The sequence below is a fragment of the Anomaloglossus baeobatrachus genome, chromosome 11 (genome assembly GCF_048569485.1).
Source record: "Anomaloglossus baeobatrachus isolate aAnoBae1 chromosome 11, aAnoBae1.hap1, whole genome shotgun sequence".
In the NCBI taxonomy this organism is placed as follows: Eukaryota; Metazoa; Chordata; class Amphibia; order Anura; family Aromobatidae; genus Anomaloglossus; species Anomaloglossus baeobatrachus.
In genome coordinates this window covers 158498963-158523218 of record NC_134363.1, presented here as the reverse complement: position 1 = coordinate 158523218, position 24256 = coordinate 158498963, and the positions used below count along the sequence as shown (strand labels likewise).

The following is a 24256-nucleotide window of genomic DNA, read 5'->3' as shown; positions in this document are numbered from 1 at the left end:
TTTGGAAGACCCACTTTATGTGCACCAGTCCCTCCTGAAGCAAAACAACTCCACATGAGGTTTCCACTCCCGACCACCATATTTCACAGTTGGGATGGTGTTCTTTGGCCTCAAAGCTTCTCCCTTTTCCTTCCAAACGTAATAATGGTCATTATAGCCAAACAGTTCGATTTTAGTTTTGTCAGACCACAGGACATGTCTTCAGAAATTAAGGTCTGTGTTCCTGTGTGCATTTGCAAACATTAATCTGGCTTTTTTTATGTTTCTTTTGGAGTAATTGCTTCTTCCTGGCAGAGTGGCCTTTCAACCCATGTTGATACAGTACTCGTTTCACTGTGGATAAGGACTTCATCTTACCAGCTGCCGCCAGCATCTTCATAAGGTCTTTCGCTTTTGTTCTTGGGTTGATATGCACATGTCTGACCAAAGCACGTTCATCTCTGGTACACAGAACCCGTCTCCTTTCTGAGATGTATGATGGCTGGACATTCCCATCTTGTTTGTACTTGCGTATAATTATTTGTACAGATGAATGAGGTACCTTTAGGTGTCTGGAAATTGCACCCCAGGCGCAACCAGACTTGTGCAAGTCCACAATCCTTTCCTGAGATCTTGGCTGGTTTCTTTTGACTTCTCCATGATGCTACACAAAGAAGCAGTGTGTTTCAGGTGTGCATTAAAATATATCCACAGGTGTGTCTCTAAGTAACTCAGATGTTGCCAATAAACCTATCAGAAGCTTCCAAAGACATAAAGGCATAGTACTCTTTGTGTATGTAAACCTTTGACTCTGTACAAAATATTAAAAATGCCTTAAAACATTCACTCTCATTATTCTAGCATTTGGCAAATATAAAAAAAATTGGTTCCTAATTGACCTAAAAAGGGAAATGTTTATTCTGATTTCATGTCACATAGTGAGAAAAACCTGCAGATGTGTCTGTATAGAGAGCAAAGGGAAAAACCTGCAGATGTATCTTTTTAGATATGTACACTTCTGGTTACAACTGTACGTGGTTTGCATGAAGGGGGCTACCAATGTGGCCTCGTTCACAAGCCAACCATAGCCTCTTCTCCTTCACAGCTTTGCTACAGATATAGAGCGCAGACTTCTGAAATAGGACAGACAGAATGCCCCCTTTAAGCACATCCCAACACAGAAAGGCGGAGGGAGCAGAAGACGTGGAAGTGACAGCAGGACATTGGAGAAGCTTGATAATGACAGTGTATTAGTAAGTATATTTTTTTTCTGTAGCTGGACAACCAATATTTATCAGTGAGCACCCCAAGACATTTACACATCCAACACCCACTGATTCCTCAACTGTGCTCAAACTAAGATGAAGCTTAAAGTGTACCTCCACTTTCACAAGAAAATTATTATTCTGCAGAGTTCTCAATTTCCTAAATCAAGTGATTTTTGCAAATAACGTCATGGACCGCCCAAAGTTTACGCTAAAGTAGGCAGCATCTTGCTTTTCACGGTTATCGACTACCTTCAAGGTAGAATCTGAGGACGCTCGCTCCCACAATGAAGATGATATCCGAGCAGCAGCAGAAGGAGTTTAGTTTAGTGCAGCCCTTAGCAAAGCCTTTGGGCGGTCCATACTTAGGTTATTGACAAAAGTCTCTAATAAGATGAATTAGAAAAATGATTACAGCAGAATCCTGCACTTTAATAATCTTCTTGTAAGTGAAGGTAAAAAAGACCAAAACGCTTATGGCTCCTAAGACTCAAGCGTCAGTTATTTAGTTTATACAAAAGGAACCATTAGGAAGAGAGGAAAGAATTGAAAGGTGAAAGGGAGAAATTGGTCATATTAGGAGGAAAACACTGGTTGCACATTTGGAAGGGTTACGCTTCAAGGTGTACATAGAGACTTTTAAGCACAAAAATCAGTAAAACAAGAATATGAAATGTCTTTCCGCACAAAACAAGATTGTAATAAGGCAGTCTGAGGTAGGGAATTACGGCCCGATTGTTAGGGCTACATATTTAAAGCTCCTTATACAATGTCGACAAGCGGCATGTCTACAATCTCCACCGGATAATGTCACATGCCAACTACCAGCTGTTTCTGACACTCATAGAAGACTGTTGGGTCTTCTAAAACATCTCACTAACGCCTCAAAATACATATGCGTGACTTAAAAGTTTACTGCTTTTAAAGTGGGTGTTAGCATCTGGGACATTTATAGCATTTTAATACTATATATGCCATAAATGTCCAACAGATGCCAACCCAGGGACCCACATTGGTCTAGAGAACAGAGACCCAGCGCACTGCCGTGAGTGACCCTACCCGGCACCCATAACTCACCTTGATGTAATGGGTCCTGCTGATGGAGATGGAGGTGTGAATGTATGTGCGAGTGTTGGTGGTGATGAGGCGTGACGTTGAACATCTGCAACCGCGCTAATGGGTCATTAGTAAGTGATGCCATGCGTTCTGCGTGTATCCGCTCTGCTGCCAGTCTTTCTGGGTAAGTCATTTCTGGCCGTAGTTGTGGTCCTGCCAGAGCCAGTCTCTCTCTCTCAAGTGGGTTTAAGCCAGGATGAAAAGTTGCAAAAGGATGTGGTCCTGCTGTTGCGGGTATAGTGAGTGCACCATGTCTAGCAAAATGTTCCATGGGGTTAGCAGCAGGGTGAAGTTGGTCAAGCTCAGGGGGTTTCACCTCAAAGCCAGGTTTCATCCTTTCCCTTAACTCTCTCTCCCGGATTTCACGTTCCCGCAGTTCCCTCTCACGCAATTCCCGTTCACGAAGTGTCGGGTCCATATTATATAAGCCTGGCATGTGGTATGCCAGAAGAGGGTCATTGGGGTTAAGAGGAACAAAGAATGGGTGGTTCCGGTTGGTTGGAGACATGACGTGCGGTCGCGCATATTCACTTAGAGTACGTAGAGCAGGTGTATCTGGCCCAATGTAAGGTGGAACAGCAGCAATAGTTGTTGGGGGAGGTTCAAACGACGCCCGAATGTGAGCTGGGCCAACCATCTGGGAATCTCCAAGACGGCCTTCATGGGAACTGCAAGCCTTCTGTATTAAGAAAAATATAGAGAGTTTGAAAGACTGCAATAAAATATGGATTAAAGAGAGTAAAGTTATATAGAACACATACTGCGGCTCTTTCAGCTTCCCTCTCACGCTCCCGTTCCCTCTCCTTCTCTTTTTCCTTTTCTTTTTCCCGTTCTCGCTCCTCTCTGACTTTTTGCTCTGCTTCTCTCTTTGCTTTTTCAGCTGCTTCCTCTCTCTTCTTTGCCAGTTTGGAGCCACCCAGAGGGATGAAGTAGAGGTCGCTCCTAGCACAAGAGTTGTAACCACGATCCAGGTGCTTGTAGAATCTGCACATAAAATCCCCCACAACGTTAAAGCCCACATTAATTAGAACCAGTGTTTCATGTGCCTGAAACATTCAGCAATGCCTTGCATGTTTCTTTGAGTCACAAGTGTAAGGGTTTTCTTGCATTCTTCATTTCCGCACTTGGTTAAAAAGCCATGGTCAGATCCATCAAAGTTGTGTATTTTTTAACCTTAAATGTATTCTACATTTAACATTTTCTTAAGGAATCACTAGATTTCAATAATCTCTGATCACTACAAAGGAAAGCAAACATTAGGCTATACACACCTTGCAGACTGACTGGCATGACTGGGTGCATCCACAACAGTGGGTTCTGGTGATGGACTACGAGGTGGAAGTGGAGGGCTCTCAGGTTCATCAATTTCATCGGGTACCTCTTCTTTGATCTGGATTGGTGGCAGAGGTGGTGGATTGGGTGATGGAGATACCACAGGAATGCAGACACCAGACGTTGCCGTAGAGGTTGCACCGGAGGATGCCGTCTGAAGACTTGGAGATGCTGATGGTAAGGAAGATGGGGCAGGAGCGGGAGCACATGTTGGAGGTGTTATAGATGGTGGACCTCCAGGTATGAAAGAGTGCTGTGTAAAGGATGGCTGAGGAGGTATAGGAAGAAGCCCTGATTGAGGGTGCCCCGGTGTCTGGGTAAGGCTTTGGCTTTGAGTCAAGACTGGCGGTTGTGCTGCTGTTGCCTGAAGTTGCTGGCTCTGCGGCATTAGCTGTAAAGGAGGAGGGTGAGCAGAAGGAGGATGATGGGCAGGCAGTGAACTAAGAGGCTTAAGAGCAGGAGGAGGAGGCAAGTTAGAATTCAAAGAAAATGGAGAAGGTCCTTGTAAATGGGGTGGATGTTTATGGGACTGCGTTGGTGTCTGAGGAATAGGAGTAGTGGGAGGAGGTTTAATATGAGGCATGGAAATAGGTGCTGGGGGCAAAGGCTGCTCACGTGGAGGCTGAGGTGGTGTCTGGTGTACAGGCTGAGAATTTGGTGGTCCCTGAGTATTATGAGGGAAATTATGGGATGGGGTTTGTGGCACTGGAGAGACCTGAGCAGGGCAGGGCTGAGGTGGAGAGGTACCTGGATACTGTAATATGGGTTGTGGCTGGATGTTGTGCGGGAGAGTTATTACTGGGCCGTGAAGAGGAGACTGTGGGTGGATTTGTGCAGGGACTGGAGGTTGAGGTTCTCCTTGAGACCCAGCAAGGGGCTGTATTGCTGGATGTGGAGAAGGAAGTCTTTGAGGATGTAAAACTGGTGCCTGTACAATTGATAGTGATGGGGGCTGAGGGGGCTGGGACGGAGGTAGTGATGGAGATGGTGATACTTGAGGAGTAATGCTGTGAGGTGGAGGGGCAACAGGTGGGAGAGGTACTGGCGAAACAGAAGGTGGGACCATTGCTGGAGCTCCGTTTTGTGGCTGTAACACCTGCTGCTGAGCTGAAGAGTCAGAGTCACTCTCATTGTCTTGAGGGCTTGGAATGCTGGGAGATGTGCTTCGATTATCCTGGTCAATGTCTTTAGGATCACTGCTGCCCTCATCGTTCACACTGCGGCTGTCTGAGCTCTCGCCTTCACCCTCTCCCTCGCCTTCACCTTCCCCTTCTCCTTCTCCTTCGGATGGCGAGTTTGGCCGACTAATCTCCTGTAGTAAGATAGATGGGGTATTGATTAGAATGCTGTGTACAATTGTAGTGATGATGCAGGGAGAAAGCATACACGGTGGTCTCTGTTATTAAGGATTTGCTGCTCTGACTTACTTGTGTTTTAGATTTCTTCACTGTGGCTCGGTCCGTCTCTTCAGTATCGGATGCCGGCTTCTCTCGCTGACGTTTGGCACTCTTCATTGGAGAGGTGGGCTCTTCTTTAATCTTCTGCAGCCAAAGAGAGAGGTGTTAAACAAGTGATAGACAAGCGAGCTGCATACTTTAGTAAATCTGCTACCATATGGTCCCATAACATGGAGGCTACAGATCGGGGGGCCTACATTAAATGAATGACACTAGATTAACAATGCAGGCTGCCTGGTTAATTGCCGCTTGCCTTTGATGGCTTCTTCAGGGACTCCGCTTTGCTGTCATTACTGGACGTGCTGGCAGCACTTGGAGAATTTCGGCCACTGGAACGGATGTCTTCATTTATGGGGGAGACTCTGCCGTCTGGACTGGCAGTCTGTTTCTTGCGTCCGCTGCGTAACGTAGACATCTAATTTGGCAGAAGAAACAATCACATGATGTAAATGAAACAGAATAGATGGAAAAATAACATAAGAGTTTACAAATCTACTACGTTCTTGGAAAAATTTTGTATCACGTTACACAAAATAAAGGATGATGCTATAGTAATGTCTGCAAGTATGCCAAATACTATATACGGCTGATCGGCCAACCCCCCCACAAAGTAACCACTACAGGGGAAATGTAGTATTACATGGCTTCCAATTCATATGAATGTCCCACATGGTAACACAAGGTTGGATGCGTCAAGCAGATGTATCATAGTGACCTATGGTGATATCATACTGTTGCGTTCTGAGCAATTGCGGATTTCAGGGCAGTATTAAACACAAAGTAAATAATAAAAGAATAAGCCTGACCAAAAAAAAAAATAAAATAAATAATAGGTTTACATACCGAGCCCCTTGTCCTCCGGGTTCTCATGCTATGCTTTCCATTAAGACTATCTTCTTCCTCTTTTACAGGCTTAAACATAAATGGTGGTGGGTCCACAGGCTTTTCGATAGGTGGTAGCTCCCCGTATTTCTTAAAATGGATCCTGCAATCTGTGCACAGAAGAATGTTTTCTCTGCCCCCGTGGTGCCAGTCCTTAGAAGCTGTAGTGAGAGCAGATAAGTAATGTTACACTATGCTGCCAAACATGGATTGTGTATATCGATAAGATGCCCTTGACACAAGGAGGAGATTACATACTGGTGGTGAAGCAGTGGCGACAAGCATAACCCTTTAACTCTTGCTCACTGTCTTCGCTGTCAAAATCATCTTCACTGGCTGAGCTCAGGTCCACTAAATAGGGGAAAAACAGCAAGAACACAATTTATTCCAGGTTAGTAGATGTTATATATACAGATAAGAGCACAATATTTATTACTGTGGACGCACTGCAGGACGGTCCAGTATCAGCGAGCACAAGACCATAGTACCGAACTCTGTGAACGTTTCCCACACTCAATCATACACACGGATGAAACGAGAACCAAAGCAAGGAAGAGACAGCTGCTCGCCGCACCTGTATCTGCCATTACCCCCTCTCTCCTGCCTGGCAGCACAGAACCTGGCTGCTAATTATTATTAATCAGATTACTTATGTAAAAAAACATTTAATTGCTACAATTGCCAAACTATCCAACTCCTAATAATACCAGCAGCACATCTAATTGTACAAATTGACATCTTAATTAAGTGTGAATAACACTGTTTTGGCAGTAAGCTACTGTTCATAAACTTAGTCTGCAGCAATCAATCTGTCAGAGCATCCTGTTCTGTGTGGATCTGACCAAGAGCTGCGCTTCCCTCCATATGTTATCCACGTGCGTGGATATTTCCCTACAGGGGAGAGGCCCTAAATTACATCAAGGGTAAAAGCACACTAGGTCTGCATGAAAAAGCGCTAAAAACACCAAAAAGAATGAACAAACGCACTATAATTGCATAGTGACTTGCTGTGCCCATGTTCAGTCCTTTTCAGCTTCTTTAAATTGCGCCAGTCTTCGAACGTTATGAAGTGGCTAAAAACACTGGATCAGTAAATTCTTCTGTTTGGAAGCCGACCAATAGTTTATATAACCAATTTTCCATTTCCCGCTTGTAACCATAAAAGGCCACACAAATTCACAGGGCAGTGATTGAGAGTATACAGCCGCCCAGTCTTGCAATGTGATGAGACCAATTTCAGGGCACGTGGTGCTTAGCAGTCTTGGACCTTTATGTTGCAGTTAGTTTGCAGTAATATGATTGTTTGTACATCCACAACTGTGGGCGGCACGGTAGCTCAGTGGTTAGCACTGCAGTCTTGTGGTGGCTCAGTGGTTAGCACTGCAGTCTTGCAGCGCTAGGGTCCTGGATTCAAATCCCACCAAGGACACTATCTGCAAGGAGTTTGTATGTTCTCCCTGGGTTTCCGTGGGTTTCTCCGGGTACTCCGGTTTCCTCCCACACTCCAAAGACATACAGATAGGGACTCTAGATTGTGAGCCCCAATGGGAACAGTATTGCCAATGTATGTAAAGCGCTGTGGAATTAATAGCGCTATATAAATGAATAAAATTATTATTAATTGGGTGAACGCAACAGACTGACCATTATCAGATTTTACAAAATTTATGTTCAGTCCTGTTTTTTTTGTAAATATTCCCATCGCTGGACGTAATTGTCTGACACGGGCTGGGGATCAAGGGCTCGCTTAGCCTGCCGCTCAATATACTCACAGAATTCACTAGAAGGAGGCCGGGATGGCGTGTTTACAGGTGTGGTAGCAGTGCGGGTCTTAATTCGACGGAAAACAGCCTGTCTGCGATGTCTGCGGTGGGCACGGGAGCTGGCGGCCTCAGGAGTTTTCTTCCAGTAGTAATAAAAGGTGATAAGTTCTCCCTGGAAGAAGCAATAAACAGTCTCCATTAGTACAGTCAAACAGGCGGCTAACTACCATCTCGTGGTGGAATATAAAGCAGATCTTGCGGGATAACTTCAATGCAGTCCTCAAACCACACCACCAGTTAAGTCACATTCATACATTAGCTGATGGGTTCAGTTACTCTGTAGTTGCCCATTTGACGCTTAGACCAACGCGTTGCAGACTATGATCCTACAGTATATAAACCTTGAAGTGCTAAACAATAATCCAACACTGTACATAAAAAAAATATAGAAAAAGCATAGGGTGACAAAACAACATATTTTGGAAAAACATGCAGTCCTAAGGCAGATCTGACTCAAAAGTGCACAGTTTACAATAGAAGCTACTTATTTCTTTTACGTAAAAGGTGCCTAGTGGCCAAGTAGAAACATCATTTAGGGAATACACAAATCAGGAAAGCAGCTGCCAACCACACTGACCGGGAGCCCTTAGAGCCAACATAAGGCATACTTGCCGGACATGCCAACCGTAACGACTGGACAGGTGCAGCACCAGCAAAAACAACACAATAGGCTACACAGCGCTAAACGTTAGCAGCCGCCATACGCAGACAAGATGAGGATAGGTTACCTGAAGGTAATCTGCGGGTGCACTGAGATCTAGCCCTTTCATTTCCTTATTAGTGAACAATGTGTAATAGCTGTGCGGCGGCGGTGGCCGTGTGTACAAGGGAGGTGCCCGGCCCAGCTACAGGCTGCTTATCAGAGGTATCACACCTACAGTGCATAGTTCAACCTTCACAGCACTGTACTAAGCATGAAAGCAAACAAGAGAAATAGAGCTGGCGCCCAGGTATCAGGTTTCCTTAAAGGACCTGTGCCACAGTTATGGTGAGCATCTCATGAGGATCAAATCACTGCGATACAAGCAATTGGATTTTTATTGCCTAATATCTTTTATACTTTTATGTATAGAGTATAAAAATGCGGCGATGCAGGATGGACGTCCATTTGGAGAAAAGCAGCAATTGATATTTAGTAGAATTGGCCTGGAGGATCAAGGCGATGGAGAAAAAAACAACAAACAGTCGGCCGCTGATCCGTTTATGCATGTGCATTGAGAGTGCAAAAAGGCGGCACAGTTTGATAACAGACATTTAAAATTCACCGGCCTACATTTGAAAAAGTAAAAACAAAAAAAAAAAGTATCGTGTAACCGAGCTCTAGAATAGTTATGATCGGTAGTCGGCCATCATGTTTGTGTTCCATCTGCCTTGATATCCATGCTCCTGATGTGTTGGTGTAAACGTTCTCCTTTTCTTCACTCATAGTCTGTGTTCATGGCTGTAATATTTACCATCCAGAAGTAGCAGTCATTAAGATGCATTTCAGGCTCTCTCCACACCATTGGAACTCCGAAGCGGAGACTTTCTTTGGCCCTTAGGCCCTGTGCGCACTCGAAAATGGGATTTTCTTAAGAAATTTCCGCACCCTCTGAAAGATTATCGCACCTGTGGTAAAAAAAAATTGCAGCAAACCGCACCCAAAAACCGCATGTGGTTTTACCACGATTTGCCGCAGTATTGCCACAAAAAAAAGTTACATGCACATTCTTTTTGCTGCAGAAATTCTGCAGCAAAACCTGTAGGGGAAAAAAAAAAACGCAGTGTGCGCACAGCATTTTTTTTTTTACCATAGATTTGCTGGGGAATGACTGCAGAGAGGTTATGAACATTTTCTGCAGCAATTCATGCAGCAAAACCACGGCAAATCTATGGCAAAAACCGCAGCGTGCCTTAGTCGACTGTCTCAAGTTTTCAACACACTTTATGTGGTGCTCAAGGTGTTTCCTGGGCAACCAGTTTAACCTCGAAAAATGCATGATAAGCGTTATGCACAAAGTCACATATATTTGTTTTTTGTTTGGGTGTTGAAAAAAAACAAACAAAAAAAAACATAAATGTAACAGAATATATCAGGAGCATTCCTGCACCATGCACGAACTGTTTGCGTGTTGGATGACATATCCCATAAAAAAAACAAAAAAAAACAACAAACTTTGCTGCGCTTTGTAAGCCTCTTGAACGACTGATTGCTGCCATTGGTTTTCACACTGCTTAGGTAGCCATAAAATTTGGACGTCAGCAGTTCTTACCTGCTTATTAAGTAGTATTAGTTAAACCAATTGCATATTCAGCATTTCTTTTTGCGTCTTCAGCGTATCTAATTAGTATAATTAAAATTCTATATAATGTTATTTACTACTTTAAGAGTTCCTTAGTAAACAGCATTTTTTGGAAAACCGGATATGAATTGGAGGAAATGGATGTGATTTTTGGATTCAGTACACCTAAATTCACAAAGGTCACATCATCTTGTAGTCATCAAATTTGATGTAGAGCAGTGTTCTCATTCCTGCATACAGGGGCGCACTTCCTTGATCCCTTTAACACGTCAGACACGAGCTGACAAGCACTCATCTTCTAAGGCCGTCCTTGATGCAAGGCATTCCATGACAAGCGCACAAGCCTTTACAAAGCACTGTAATGGATCTACAAGCCTGTATGATTTACAAACACCCTGCCCTGATCACCCCCGCCGCTCAGTCCTCTGATGAAATATTCATACTGGACCGTCACGCTCTCAATCCTTGGAGCAGCTCTGTTAATTAAGCACAAATCACCTCCTGGCAATGACGGGAACCTCAGCCCTTCAAGGCCCTTTTTATCCCCTGCTCACAGGATCACCTTCTGGTGCAATTTACCTTCAAGCGGATCTCAAAGAAAACAAATAATGGCAGCTATATGCCGAAAGACGTGGTTGTCAGAAGTCAAGTATCCCCTGCCTGACACTAATCTCTTCCTCGCAAGTAAATTCAGTGCAAAAAAAAAAAAGATGGAGGAAAGTAATGGAAGATTTTAACCAAAGACAAGTCTTCTCCAAAGTTTACATTAAGGGGAATCTGTCAGCAAGTTTTTGCCATAAAAACTGAGCAGCATAATTTAGGACAAGAGAGCCCGATTCCAGGGATATGTCACTTATTAGGCTGTGTGTTGTAGTTTCAAAACAAGCAGTATTTTATCAGGAGGAAATCACAGCAGGACTAGGTTTCACCTGCAAGCAAGCCCAGCCAATCTGTATAAGGCCTCATTTTGCATCAGTGTGCCATCAGTATTTGGATGCCAAAACCAGGAGAGTCTCCAAAACACAGAACAGGTATCAGTCTTTCAATTATAGGTCTTCTCTCTAAGTTCCACTCCTGGTTTTGGCATCCAAACACTGATAAAACACTGATGCAAAATACTGACGTGTGAAAGAGGCCTTACCCTGCCCCCTTCCACTGATTGACAGCTTCCTGTACACACTGAATTGTTAGCAAGCAGCCCAATCAGTGGTGTGGGCGGGGTTATACCCAACTCCGCATTCAAAGCACTACTAAACCAACAGCAGAGAAAACAGGGATTCTATCAAAACTGCACCCAGCTGCCTCTGGAATCAGACTCTGTCCCTACATCATTCTGCTCTCTCATATTACATAGAAAAACCTGCTGACACATTGCCTTTAAGGAAGATGCCCAGAGATGACAGTCATAGGACACTTCAGTTATTGTGATCATTCAGAACATTAGTACACATTGCTTTCGCAGATGCTGCTGTAATCACAGAACTAACTAGCACACTCCCTCCACAGGCACAGCTTGTAATTAACAGCTTGGATAGGTATATTTGAGACAGAAATCACATGCAGTTTTTGCTGTGATTTTTGGAGACAAACGTTGTGGTGGATACAAAATATAGAAATTAGTCTACGATATTCCAAAAAAGTTAAAATCTATACCTGGCATTAAAAAAAAAAAAAAAAACAACTATCAACTGGCAGGAAAACTGCATGATTCAGGTTTTATGTTATTTCTGACCTTTTTTTATTTCTTACCACCAGGGAGTAAGACTGAAGCAGCCTTAGATTTGAAGCATGCAGTGAATCGAGCTATTAGTTTGTCGATCACTAATAACAGAGGGCGAGTTTACATTTACCTATTTGCAGCACTAAACGACCAACGCACGGTAAATCTTTGTGAATCGGCGGATGTTAAAAGCACTTCAGGTGTGCATTAAACGATCGGCAATAGATCACTCAGTGCACACAGGCTGCTATTGTTCCCAGCAGCTCCTGTCTTATTTATAGAGGATGATGCACTTCCAAGAACGATGATCCTGTGGTCACACCAAAAGATCGCTTCACCAGATGAATGAATGCTTTGCTCGTTCTTCGGGTGATCGGCAGTGTGCTCGATAATCGTGCAGTGTACATGCACCTGACGTTACCCTATATTTTCTCTCCCATCTGTACACGTCATACAATTCACTCCGGCACCAGCAGGCTCTGTCGAGACGACCGGGGAACCGTGAATAATGTGAGACGTCATCATTTTACAGCTAGACCAGGGCACAACATCTGCTACAAGGATGTATGGAAAACATTTCTATCAACTCAGCTGTCATGTCTAGAAAGTAACAAAGCCTAAAGCGATGGTTGTTGTAAGAGTTCTAGCCAGCCGTGGGCTATCCAGGGGGCACATGAAAATACCAAGGCTTTTTTTTTTAAGCAGCCTTTTATGCCAAGCATGAGGGCCCATAGTTTAGCATTTATCTTGTAGCCGATTCTATTAATAAAAGCAGACGTAGCACGGATGTAACACACGAGAGAGAAGCTCTTGGCGGCCATTATATTCATCTGATTCACCCGCTGTCCGGGAAAACAGGCGATGACAATATCTGCAGAGGCAGATTCATTCCAGAGCCTTAAATGAGCCAGAGAAATGTAGGTCTCATGGGGGTGGTAAGAGCCAAGGTTTCTATTGCTCACATATAACCCTTTATGCACAAGCAGGATACAGTAATACTCTGCTTGGATGTCCCCATGATATGGATTCATTACAACAGTAAGCCAAAGGCTTATTCTTACAGCGAATCCATGAAGCTCAGACTACACAAAGATGGATCAGCCTCGCTCTACAAGGCCATCTGCCCTCCCCTAGACGCCAATACCACTGGAGCTACAGACCTCATCCACTTAATGGGATTAGAAAATAATCTGCACAAGTGCATAGTACATGACCGTGCGTCTCACTGTGTGCACAGAAACAAAATTGCTTCCAGCTTAAAGGCAACGCTAGGATGTCAAATAGAAGTGGACCAGGCGGGAGCGGATGAGAAAGCGGTCCTGGAAAGCAACTTTACGATATCAAATAGAAGTGGACCAGGCGGGAGCGGATGAGAAAGAGGTCCAGGAAAGCAACGTTACGATGTCAAATAGGAGTGGACCAGGCGGAAGTGGATGAGAAAGAGGAAGTGGATGAGAAATAGGTCCAGGAAGGCAATGTTAGGATGTCAAACAGATCCGGACCAAGCGGGTGTGGATGAGAAAGAGGTCCAGGAAGGCAACATTAGGATGTCAAATAAAAGTGGCCCAGGTGGGTGCGGATGAAAAAGAGGTCCAGGAAGGCAACATTAGGATGTCAAATAGAAGTGGACCAGGTGGGTGCGGATGAAAAAGAGGTCCAGGAAGGCAACGTTAGGATGTCAAATAGAAGTGGACCAGGTGGGTGCGGATGAAAAAGAGGTCCAGGAAGGCAACATTAGGATGTCAAATAGAAGTGGACCAGGTGGGTGCGGATGAAAAAGAGGTCCAGGAAGGCAACGTTAGGATGTCAAATAGAAGTGGACCAGGTGGGTGCGGATGAAAAAGAGGTCCAGGAAGGCAACGTTAGGATGTCAAATAGAAGTGGACCAGGCGGGAACGGATGAGAAAGAGGTCCAGGAAGGCAATGTTAGGATGTCAAATAGAAGTGGACCAGCTGGGAGCTGATGAGAAAGAGGTGAGTATTATTCTGCTAAAACACCAGGTATGATCCAATAATGTATGAAAGAAAATTAGGAATAAAAGAGGTAAATTAAATCAACATTTCCACCCTCGAGTCCTGGCCAGGAAAGAAGAATAAAAAAACATTGAAAGTAGGATAAAGATGTAGGATAACAAATATGGGCTTCATTCAAGACCTTTTCTCTTCTCCATCTTGGCCAGTATTGCTCCTACGGATTTCAGCATATAGTAACTTCATGGCAGACTGTCAATCACTAGTGCTCGGTCTTTGAGAGCACTTTTCCAGAATGCTATCAAAAACACCAATCCACTGATGTAACTGAATAGCCAAAACAGACTAGTATGTGTGTGGATGAATAATCTTTCATCAGACAAAAATATATCAAATGTGTATGACCAAGTTTAGCATTCGGACTCTGCTCAAAAAAAGGTCTATGGGTGCAGTATTCCGGAGCTGAAACACCACAATGCACAAGATCCTGCACGATTACTCCAGTTTTGTCCAGGTGGAGACTTCATATCCACCATGATCAGTTGAATTCTGCAGATTGAAGTGCTGGAAATACAAGATTATGATCCACTTTATCCACCGCTTCACGAATACTCAAGTCTTCTACATATTTCACATTGTCTGAAGCGGATGAAACAAACACTTATCCATTTCCTCTTGGGGGTAAAAAAAAATGCTCTTTGACATTTCCATCATTGCCCGGGTCCATTTGACATTTAGGAAACGTGTACAGCAATGGTCTTGTCTGCTGCATTCCTGCCAGAAATAGAAAAGAAGAAAAAAAGAGCAGTCTGCTCCTAGACATCTGTACGGTGCACCCTGCTGTGCTTCCAGCACGTTCTTTTCACATCTGTAGTCTAATATATGGAGCAGCAGGTATAAATTAGCAGATTGTAACTGCACAGGCACAAACGCTAATGGTGAATACTCAGCTATGTGAGAAAACAAGGAGCTGGGCTACCTCTGAGGTGCAATCTAACAAAAATGGAAAGTTTCATTGCTAACTGGAACAAAAGGCCACAGCGTTCATGGACAGGGAAAAAAAAATAGCAGCAAATGCAACAAACAGCATGGTGGAGGCTTCACCCAGAAATGCTAAAGAGGTAATAGAGAAGACTGGAAGTGCGGGTGTACGTCTACAGGAGCGTATAACACCAGGGAACACGAGACTCATTAGGCTCTTCACACATCTACCTGCACAGCATCCAAAAAGACAATCAGCGCTACTTAACGTCTGCACAGCCACCACAGGGTCACCAGGCTGTGCCCCCAACACTAACACCTCCCAAAGAGAAAACAACACAGACTACACTTGTGAAACATTTGCGCTAATTAGGAGACATTAGCCATGTGGAGGGGGTCAAAGCCATGGAAACAGGTGACTACCGACTACATCTGCATCCTACTTCACCATTTCTGCTACTGATGCAAACAACCACCGTCAAAGGAGCAGCCAAGACATGAGGCGGAAAAGCAAGATCGACTACTAGATTATCCATAAGGGCAATCACCACATTGTAATAGTGTAATGAGGAGCTACCCATCTAAAAACATCATTTCTAAAAGAAAAAAAAAAATCTGCATTGTGTTAATCCTCTGCTATTCCTCCTGGAAATGGCTAATTTGACACTTGTGTGTTACCATTTAGGAGTGTGTCCCTACACAAACTCTCAAATGCCCAACCACAGCTGACCGTGCCAGACTGTATGGACACAACCATTGGACAAGATTCAGTTCACATTGTCATATTTCCAGGAAAAATAATAAAAGGACATATAACAGTGTTATAAGAGGCTTCAGAATTGTGATTTCATGGGGAGTAACAAGCATTTACTAAAACGGATAGGACAGCAGTTGCAACAATGTTTCTTTATGGGGTCCTTCTAATGATCACCAATAATGAAAATGTGGCACTTGCTGTCAGATATAAGGTCTTCATTCTTTATTGTGCATCTATAAAAACATACATCAGACAGGATGACAAGTAACAGTTCTTCTGTCTCGCTTCTTCTGGCCTCATAGCTCCCTTCCAATCCAGCCTCCCTATACAAGGAAGCTGTCCATCCTCAAGTCTCGAAATCAGGACCGTATATGAAGGTTGCATCATGATTGCTGTCTGGGACATTGTCACTGTGGTCCTGAGACAACATTAAAATGCAGCGCCCCTTTAAACAAACGTCAATAAAATAGAAACTCACCGTCTCTTTGTTGGGAAGCAATTCCTTCCTAATTCTGAAGAAGTTCTTGCCATACTGTCTTAATCCTTTGATGAACCGTTTCTGTATTAAAAAAAAAGAAAGATATTTTGTACCAATATATATGAAATGGCATTGTAAAACAAAAACATTTGTTCTTGGAAGAAGTGCCATTTTTTTCTGTTGGCTGTGTCCTGTTTTTAAACCCTTTTTTCTAGCCCTGAACATCCTTTTAAAAGAAAGCTAAAACACAAAAAGAGCACAAAACTGACAAATCTATAAAGAGACCTTCTCTGTGTTTTAGGGGTTCACCCATGTCCTCTCTTCTGCTCACTGCTCTGTATCTGGCTGTGGGACAAGTGGCTGCAGCAGGAGCCTCTGCACAGTCTGTACTATGCCAAAATATTGTACTTTTTGTATTAATAATGTATTATACAATAGTAATATAATATATAATAGTATAATATGCATAATAGTAATATTGTATTATACTATGACAAAATATCTCGGAGGAGATCTCATTTATATGTGTGGTTAATATAAAAGGACTGGCGCATGATAATCCTTCCAAAGGACCAGGGGGGTATTCACTGCGAGTGGAAGAAAAGTGATTCCGGTAGCTAAATAGGAAAGGGTTCTTTACAGTTAGAGCAGTCAGACTGTGGAATGCCAACCACAAGAGGTAATAATGGCAGATACTATAATGGCTTTTATATCAGGGCTGGATGATTTCCTCAGTACACACAACATTGTCGGTTATAAATAACTTAAAAGGGAACCTATCAGGTCCAATATGCACCCAGAACCACAAGCAGTTCTGGTGTATATTGCTAATCCCTGCCCAACAGTCCCTGTACACACTAGCATAGATAAAGAAATCTTTAGAAAAAGTATTTCTAAAGATCTTTTACCATATGCTAATGAGCGAGGGCACTAGTCCCCTGGGCGTTAGTTCCCTGGCCTGTCGCCCCTCATTAGCATGTTAGTACATCCCTGTGGGCGTGCTAACATGCTAATGTATACGCAGCGTCACAGGATGATCTCTCACCTTTCCGGCTGCCCGATTGGGGATTTCAGCTCAAACTCCAGGGTCATACGCACTATGAAGCTGGGTGTACGCATCCTGGCTTCAAACTGAAGTAAAGCGCATGACCCAAACTCCGGGCTCATGCGCACTGAGCGGAAATCCAGCTTATGGCGGCGGAGAGGTGAGTGAGATCATCCTGTGACGCTGCGCATTCATTAGCATGATAGCACGCCCACAGGGACGTACCAACATGCTAATGATGGCAACTGACCGGGGATATAACGCCCAGGGGACTAGTGACCTCGCTCATTAGCATATGATATAAGATCTTTAGAAATACTTTTTCTTAAGATCTCTTTATCTATACTAGTGCATACAGGGACGGTTAGACAGGGATTAGTAATATGCACCCAGAACTGCTCGTGGTTCTGGGTGCATATTGCACCTGACAGATTCCTTTCAATGACAAAACTATATAATTGGTTGCGTAAGGTTGATCTAGATGGACCTAGGTCTTTTTCAACCTATGTAACTATGTATTGTTAAAACTTAACCTTTAATTGGGTTATTTAAAATAGATATACAAACTGTGATCCAAACACCATTAAAACCTAGAAATGATGGGACCAAATTGTACTGTGTGTATCTATGGCACCATCATTTACAGAAAAGGGGGGAACGGGTAACGTTCACCTAAATGAACAACACCGGAGACGTGCTGAGTTTTGCAACACACAACTAGCTGATGTGGTATCACTGATTAGACGGATGCTGTGTAAGTGCAGCCTTCAAGGATAAGTGTATATACAAGAAGTAGCATGTCACTCAGCGTCATCAACACCAGACCAAAAAGTAATGTGAATGTCCCACTATAGAGCTAAACTAGTGTGATATGCTCCAACAGGGGACAACCAATACTCATGCACCATGACAAACAATGCCCAAGAAATAGAGACCTCATAATACATATACCCTGCTCAATACCGACAGCGGCAGGGGGTCAGGGACAATAGGATGTCATATACAGTGTAATATTAGGACCACTTGAAGTGGAACCATCTCACCCAGTCCTTTTGTCGGTGAGGTGTCGTCCTTCTCCAGTGCTGCTTGGTCCAAATACCGGCACGGGGGGAGCAGTGGCTTGGTCACTGGCCCTATCTAGGATACCACTGACCCTTAGATAATCCACAATAACTCCCGCCCTTACAAGGGCAGTCCACAGCTGGCCCTGTTGTGGCTGACCCTAATAACCATCAAGCAGGTGACTCCCGACGCGTTTCACAACAACTGCTCATCAGGGGAGGCTTGGAACACCTGAAAATCGTGGTTTTGGCTCAAACTTGGAGCTCAAACCTGTGTGGCCTGGTATCATTGAAGGTGTACGATGTACTGAGGTAATTAAAGGGGACCTTAGTCCCACCTCCCTTCCCCAAATTGAAGGAACCGCCCAGCATGATTATGTAAATGATGCGGCGGCAATAATGAAAACCTGGATGATATATAACAACTCAACCCCAAATCGTGAGGGCGATATGATGATCGCTAACCAAAATAAGATGCAGTAAGATGCAATCCGTTAAGTATAAAGAGACATAGCTCTTACCAGAAAGGACACACGTTTATTTCCCTCTCATTTGGTAATCCAGCTGAAGGACGCTGTACTTCCTGGTAATCCGATCACGTGAGTAGTCACGTGATCGGAAATGTGAGGACCAATAGAGATCGGTCGCGTCATGCAGAACCCGACCGCTCGTCATCAATATGCGGCGGCCTCTGGAACGCAGGACTTCCTGGTTCGCCGGTCACATGATCAGTCACGCGGCCGGTGACGTCACCAACAGAGGAAGGGGGCGTCTATAGGATATCGGTCTCCCGGCCCACTTCGTGACGCACAAGGTGCTCATCACGTGATAGCGGCCGGACAGATAAAGCACGAAACTACATGTTTGATAGTGCGTATTAGGTCGCAAAATAGGGCGCGTATTGATAGCACTGTAGGCCGCATTAAATGGTTGGGAAAAACCCGTATGGATACACATTACGGGATACTCAGACAGATTGCAATGCTCCTATATCATAAGGGGAAAATGAAATGCATAATCGCACCTCAGTCACCTTGATAAAAAAGGGGGGGGGGGGGGGTTTGGGGGAGTTTGGTTACATTTTCGTTGTACTCATCCTGTCCGTTCAACCTAGAAACATACAGGTCACCCATATGGTATATAATCATGATGATGCGTCCGAAAGGACATAAAGATGCATGTGATAGAGAAGTTAGACTCAGAAATCCAATCACATAAGCAATCCCATCCAGTGACATCAAACCAGTGCAATAATGCCAAATTCGTATGGGTAACCAAGATGAGGTCTGAGAAAGGGGAGGATGGAGAACGGGGGAGGGGGACAAGGGGATCACTGTACTCATGTTAGTGAGATAAAAGTGATATATAAAGAGATTGTGTAGACAATCATGTGTATATTAAATCCCAACAGGATATCAAGATCACGTGTGATCTGATATGGGAATTCAGTTGATATTAGCTAGAGATACAAACAGGGGAACAACAGAGAAACGGGGGCAGATGAGGGAGAAATTTAGATGAAGCATCCGTAATTGAGCTGTTCGTTCAAACCAGCCGGGGAGACCGTATTGAGCCGGAAGATCCACCTTGCCTCTTTTTGCAGGATCAACCGGTCCCAATCTCCCCCTCTGATTGGCTTTTCGACTTTCTCAATGCCGATAAATTTTATGGCATCCTTTTTACCCCCATGAGAGACATTGACATGACGTGCAAGGGAAGTATCCCTGTCATGCTCAATGTCTCCCATGTGGTCTCCAATGCGTCTACGGAACTCTCTCCTTGTCTTACCGACATACTCAAGTCCGCATATGCACGTTGCCTTATATATGATGCCCTTAGTCCGGCAATTTATGAAATCCCGGATATTGAAAGATTCCCGTGTCACATTTGATACAAAGGTCTTGCCAGGTGAGATAGAAGAGCATGATACACAATCGCCACATCTGTGGCACCCTTTCAAATTAGACTTGAGCCACGTTTCTTGCTTGGGTGCCATAAAATGACTATGGACCAATCTATCCCCTAAAGATCTCCCCCTTCGATAGGTGACCTGAGGATGGGGACCTACTGATGTTTCCAGGTCACTGTCCATTGTCAAGATTGCCCAATGTTTTTCAAAGATGTTTCTGACAAGATTGGCACCGTTAGAAAACGTGGTAATGAATCGAGTGATTGGCTCACCTACCTCCTTCTTAGAGGTTTTTAGTAAGTCGGATCTATTTTTGGACCTTGCCTCTTTGAAAGCCTGACTCAGCACTTTTTGGGGGTAACCTCGATCGAGAAAACGCATCCTGAGGTCATTCGCCTGCATCATAAACGAAGTGTCCTCAGAGCAGTTTCGACGAATCCTGTAATATTGCCCCTTGGGGATACCTCTCCTGAGGGGGGCCGGATGGTTACTATCCCACCTCAGGAGGGAATTGGTGGCGGTCGGCTTCCTGTAGGTGGACGTGCTTAAGGAACCATCCTCTGTTTTCCTGATGCGGACATCCAAGAATGGCAACGAAACAGGGTCCGCCTCAAACGTAAAGCGGAGACCTATCCCGTTGTCATTCAGTTGGTTTATGAATATCACCAGATCGTCTCGGGTACCGCGCCATATGATGAATATATCATCGATATAGCGCGCCCAAAGATCGATCCGGTCAGATGTTAGTCCTCCATCACCCTCCTCGGAGAAGACAATAGTCTCCTCCCACCAGCCCAGGAGCAAATTAGCGTACGAGGGAGCACAAGGGCTCCCCATCGCGGTGCCCCTGAGCTGGTGATAGAACCTCCCATTGAAAGTGAAGACGTTATTCCTCAAACAGAATTCTAGTGCTTGCAGCACGAATTTGTTGTGAAGATGGTATTGGCAGCCTCTCATAGAGAGGTAATGTCCTACTGCCCTAAGCCCCATATGATGAAATACCGTCTAGTTTCAAGAGAAGGTCAGTGGTGACACCACTGACCTTCTCTTGAAACTAGACGGTATTTCTGTGGGTGAGGACAGAATGTTGGTCAGCATCGATGTTGAGGCACTCTATTCCTCTATTCCCCATCATATGGGGCTTAGGGCAGTAGGACATTACCTCTCTATGAGAGGCTGCCAATACCATCTTCACAACAAATTCGTGCTGCAAGCACTAGAATTCTGTTTGAGGAATAACGTCTTCACTTTCAATGGGAGGTTCTATCACCAGCTCAGGGGCACCGCGATGGGGAGCCCTTGTGCTCCCTCGTACGCTAATTTGCTCCTGGGCTGGTGGGAGGAGACTATTGTCTTCTCCGAGGAGGGTGATGGAGGACTAACATCTGACCGGATCGATCTTTGGGCGCGCTATATCGATGATATATTCATCATATGGCGCGGTACCCGAGACGATCTGGTGATATTCATAAACCAACTGAATGACAACGGGATAGGTCTCCGCTTTACGTTTGAGGCGGACCCTGTTTCGTTGCCATTCTTGGATGTCCGCATCAGGAAAACAGAGGATGGTTCCTTAAGCACGTCCACCTACAGGAAGCCGACCGCCACCAATTCCCTCCTGAGGTGGGATAGTAACCATCCGGCCCCCCTCAGGAGAGGTATCCCCAAGGGGCAATATTACAGGATTCGTCGAAACTGCTCTGAGGACACTTCGTTTATGATGCAGGCGAATGACCTCAGGATGCGTTTTCTCGATCGAGGTTACCCCCAAAAAGTGCTGAGTCAGGCTTTCAAAGAGGCAAGGTCCAAAAATAGATCCGACTTACTAAAAACCTCTAAGAAGGAGGTAGGTGAGCCAATCACTCGATTCATTACCACGTTTTCTAACGGTGCCAATCTTGTCAGAAACATCTTTGAAAAACATTGGGCAATCTTGACAATGGACAGTGACCTGGAAACATCAGTAGGTCCCCATCCTCAGGTCACCTATCGAAGGGGGAGATCTTTAGGGGATAGATTGGTCCATAGTCATTTTATGGCACCCAAGCAAGAAACGTGGCTCAAGTCTAATTTGAAAGGGTGCCACAGATGTGGCGATTGTGTATCATGCTCTTCTATCTCACCTGGCAAGACCTTTGTATCAAATGTGACACGGGAATCTTTCAATATCCGGGATTTCATAAATTGCCGGACTAAGGGCATCATATATAAGGCAACGTGCATATGCGGACTTGAGTATGTCGGTAAGACAAGGAGAGAGTTCCGTAGACGCATTGGAGACCACATGGGAGACATTGAGCATGACAGGGATACTTCCCTTGCACGTCATGTCAATGTCTCTCATGGGGGTAAAAAGGATGCCATAAAATTTATCGGCATTGAGAAAGTCGAAAAGCCAATCAGAGGGGGAGATTGGGACCGGTTGATCCTGCAAAAAGAGGCAAGGTGGATCTTCCGGCTCAATACGGTCTCCCCGGCTGGTTTGAACGAACAGCTCAATTACGGATGCTTCATCTAAATTTCTCCCTCATCTGCCCCCGTTTCTCTGTTGTTCCCCTGTTTGTATCTCTAGCTAATATCAACTGAATTCCCATATTAGATCACACGTGATCTTGATATCCTGTTGGGATTTAATATACACATGATTGTCTACACAATCTCTTTATATATCACTTTTATCTCACTAACATGAGTACAGTGATCCCCTTGTCCCCCTCCCCCGTTCTCCATCCTCCCCTTTCTCAGACCTCATCTTGGTTACCCATACGAATTTGGCATTATTGCACTGGTTTGATGTCACTGGATGGGATTGCTTATGTGATTGGATTTCTGAGTCTAACTTCTCTATCACATGCATCTTTATGTCCTTTCGGACGCATCATCATGATTATATACCATATGGGTGACCTGTATGTTTATAGGTTGAACGGACAGGATGAGTACAACGAAAATGTAACCAAACTCCCCCAAACCCCCCCCCCCCCTTTTTCATCAAGGTGACTGAGGTGCGATTATGCATTTCATTTTCTCCTTATGATATAGGAGCATTGCAATCTGTCTGAGTATCCCGTAATGTGTATCCATACGGGTTTTTCCCAACCATTTAATGCGGCCTACAGTGCTATCAATACGCGCCCTATTTTGCGACCTAATACGCACTATCAAACATGTAGTTTCGTGCTTTATCTGTCCGGCCGCTATCACGTGATGAGCACCTTGTGCGTCACGAAGTGGGCCGGGAGACCGATATCCTATAGACGCCCCCTTCCTCTGTTGGTGACGTCACCGGCCGCGTGACTGATCATGTGACCGGCGAACCAGGAAGTCCTGCGTTCCAGAGGCCGCCGCATATTGATGACGAGCGGTCGGGTTCTGCATGACGCGACCGATCTCTATTGGTCCTCACATTTCCGATCACGTGACTACTCATGTGATCGGATTACCAGGAAGTACAGCGTCCTTCAGCTGGATTACCAAATGAGAGGGAAATAAACGTGTGTCCTTTCTGGTAAGAGCTATGTCTCTTTATACTTAACGGATTGCATCTTACTGCATCTTATTTTGGTTAGCGATCATCATATCGCCCTCACGATTTGGGGTTGAGTTGTTATATATCATCCAGGTTTTCATTATTGCCGCCGCATCATTTACATAATCATGCTGGGCGGTTCCTTCAATTTGGGGAAGGGAGGTGGGACTAAGGTCCCCTTTAATTACCTCAGTACATCGTACACCTTCAATGATACCAGGCCACACAGGTTTGAGCTCCAAGTTTGAGCCAAAACCACGATTTTCAGGTGTTCCAAGCCTCCCCTGATGAGCAGTTGTTGTGAAACGCGTCGGGAGTCACCTGCTTGATGGTTATTAGGGTCAGCCACAACAGGGCCAGCTGTGGACTGCCCTTGTAAGGGCGGGAGTTATTGTGGATTATCTAAGGGTCAGTGGTATCCTAGATAGGGCCAGTGACCAAGCCACTGCTCCCCCCGTGCCGGTATTTGGACCAAGCAGCACTGGAGAAGGACGACACCTCACCGACAAAAGGACTGGGTGAGATGGTTCCACTTCAAGTGGTCCTAATATTACACTGTATATGACATCCTATTGTCCCTGACCCCCTGCCGCTGTCGGTATTGAGCAGGGTATATGTATTATGAGGTCTCTATTTCTTGGGCATGGTTTGTCATGGTGCATGAGT

The 24256-nt window shown here is 44.6% G+C and overlaps 1 protein-coding gene across 5 annotated transcripts in view; it reads right to left on the bottom strand.

Moving 5' to 3' along the window:
- RERE (arginine-glutamic acid dipeptide repeats) overlaps positions 1 to 24256 on the bottom strand; it is a 432422-nt gene that overhangs the window by 30948 nt on the left and 377218 nt on the right. For all 5 annotated transcript variants that reach the window (XM_075328175.1, XM_075328174.1, XM_075328176.1 and 2 more), the window contains 9 exons: positions 16044 to 16124; positions 7804 to 7966; positions 6290 to 6382; positions 5993 to 6192; positions 5403 to 5564; positions 5120 to 5233; positions 3632 to 5004; positions 3122 to 3344; positions 2322 to 3039 (listed from right to left, as the gene is read on the bottom strand). In XM_075328175.1, coding sequence (XP_075184290.1) covers positions 2322 to 3039; positions 3122 to 3344; positions 3632 to 5004; positions 5120 to 5233; positions 5403 to 5564; positions 5993 to 6192; positions 6290 to 6382; positions 7804 to 7966; positions 16044 to 16124 — 3127 coding nt within the window. The remainder of the gene's footprint in view (positions 1 to 2321; positions 3040 to 3121; positions 3345 to 3631; positions 5005 to 5119; positions 5234 to 5402; positions 5565 to 5992; positions 6193 to 6289; positions 6383 to 7803; positions 7967 to 16043; positions 16125 to 24256) is intronic.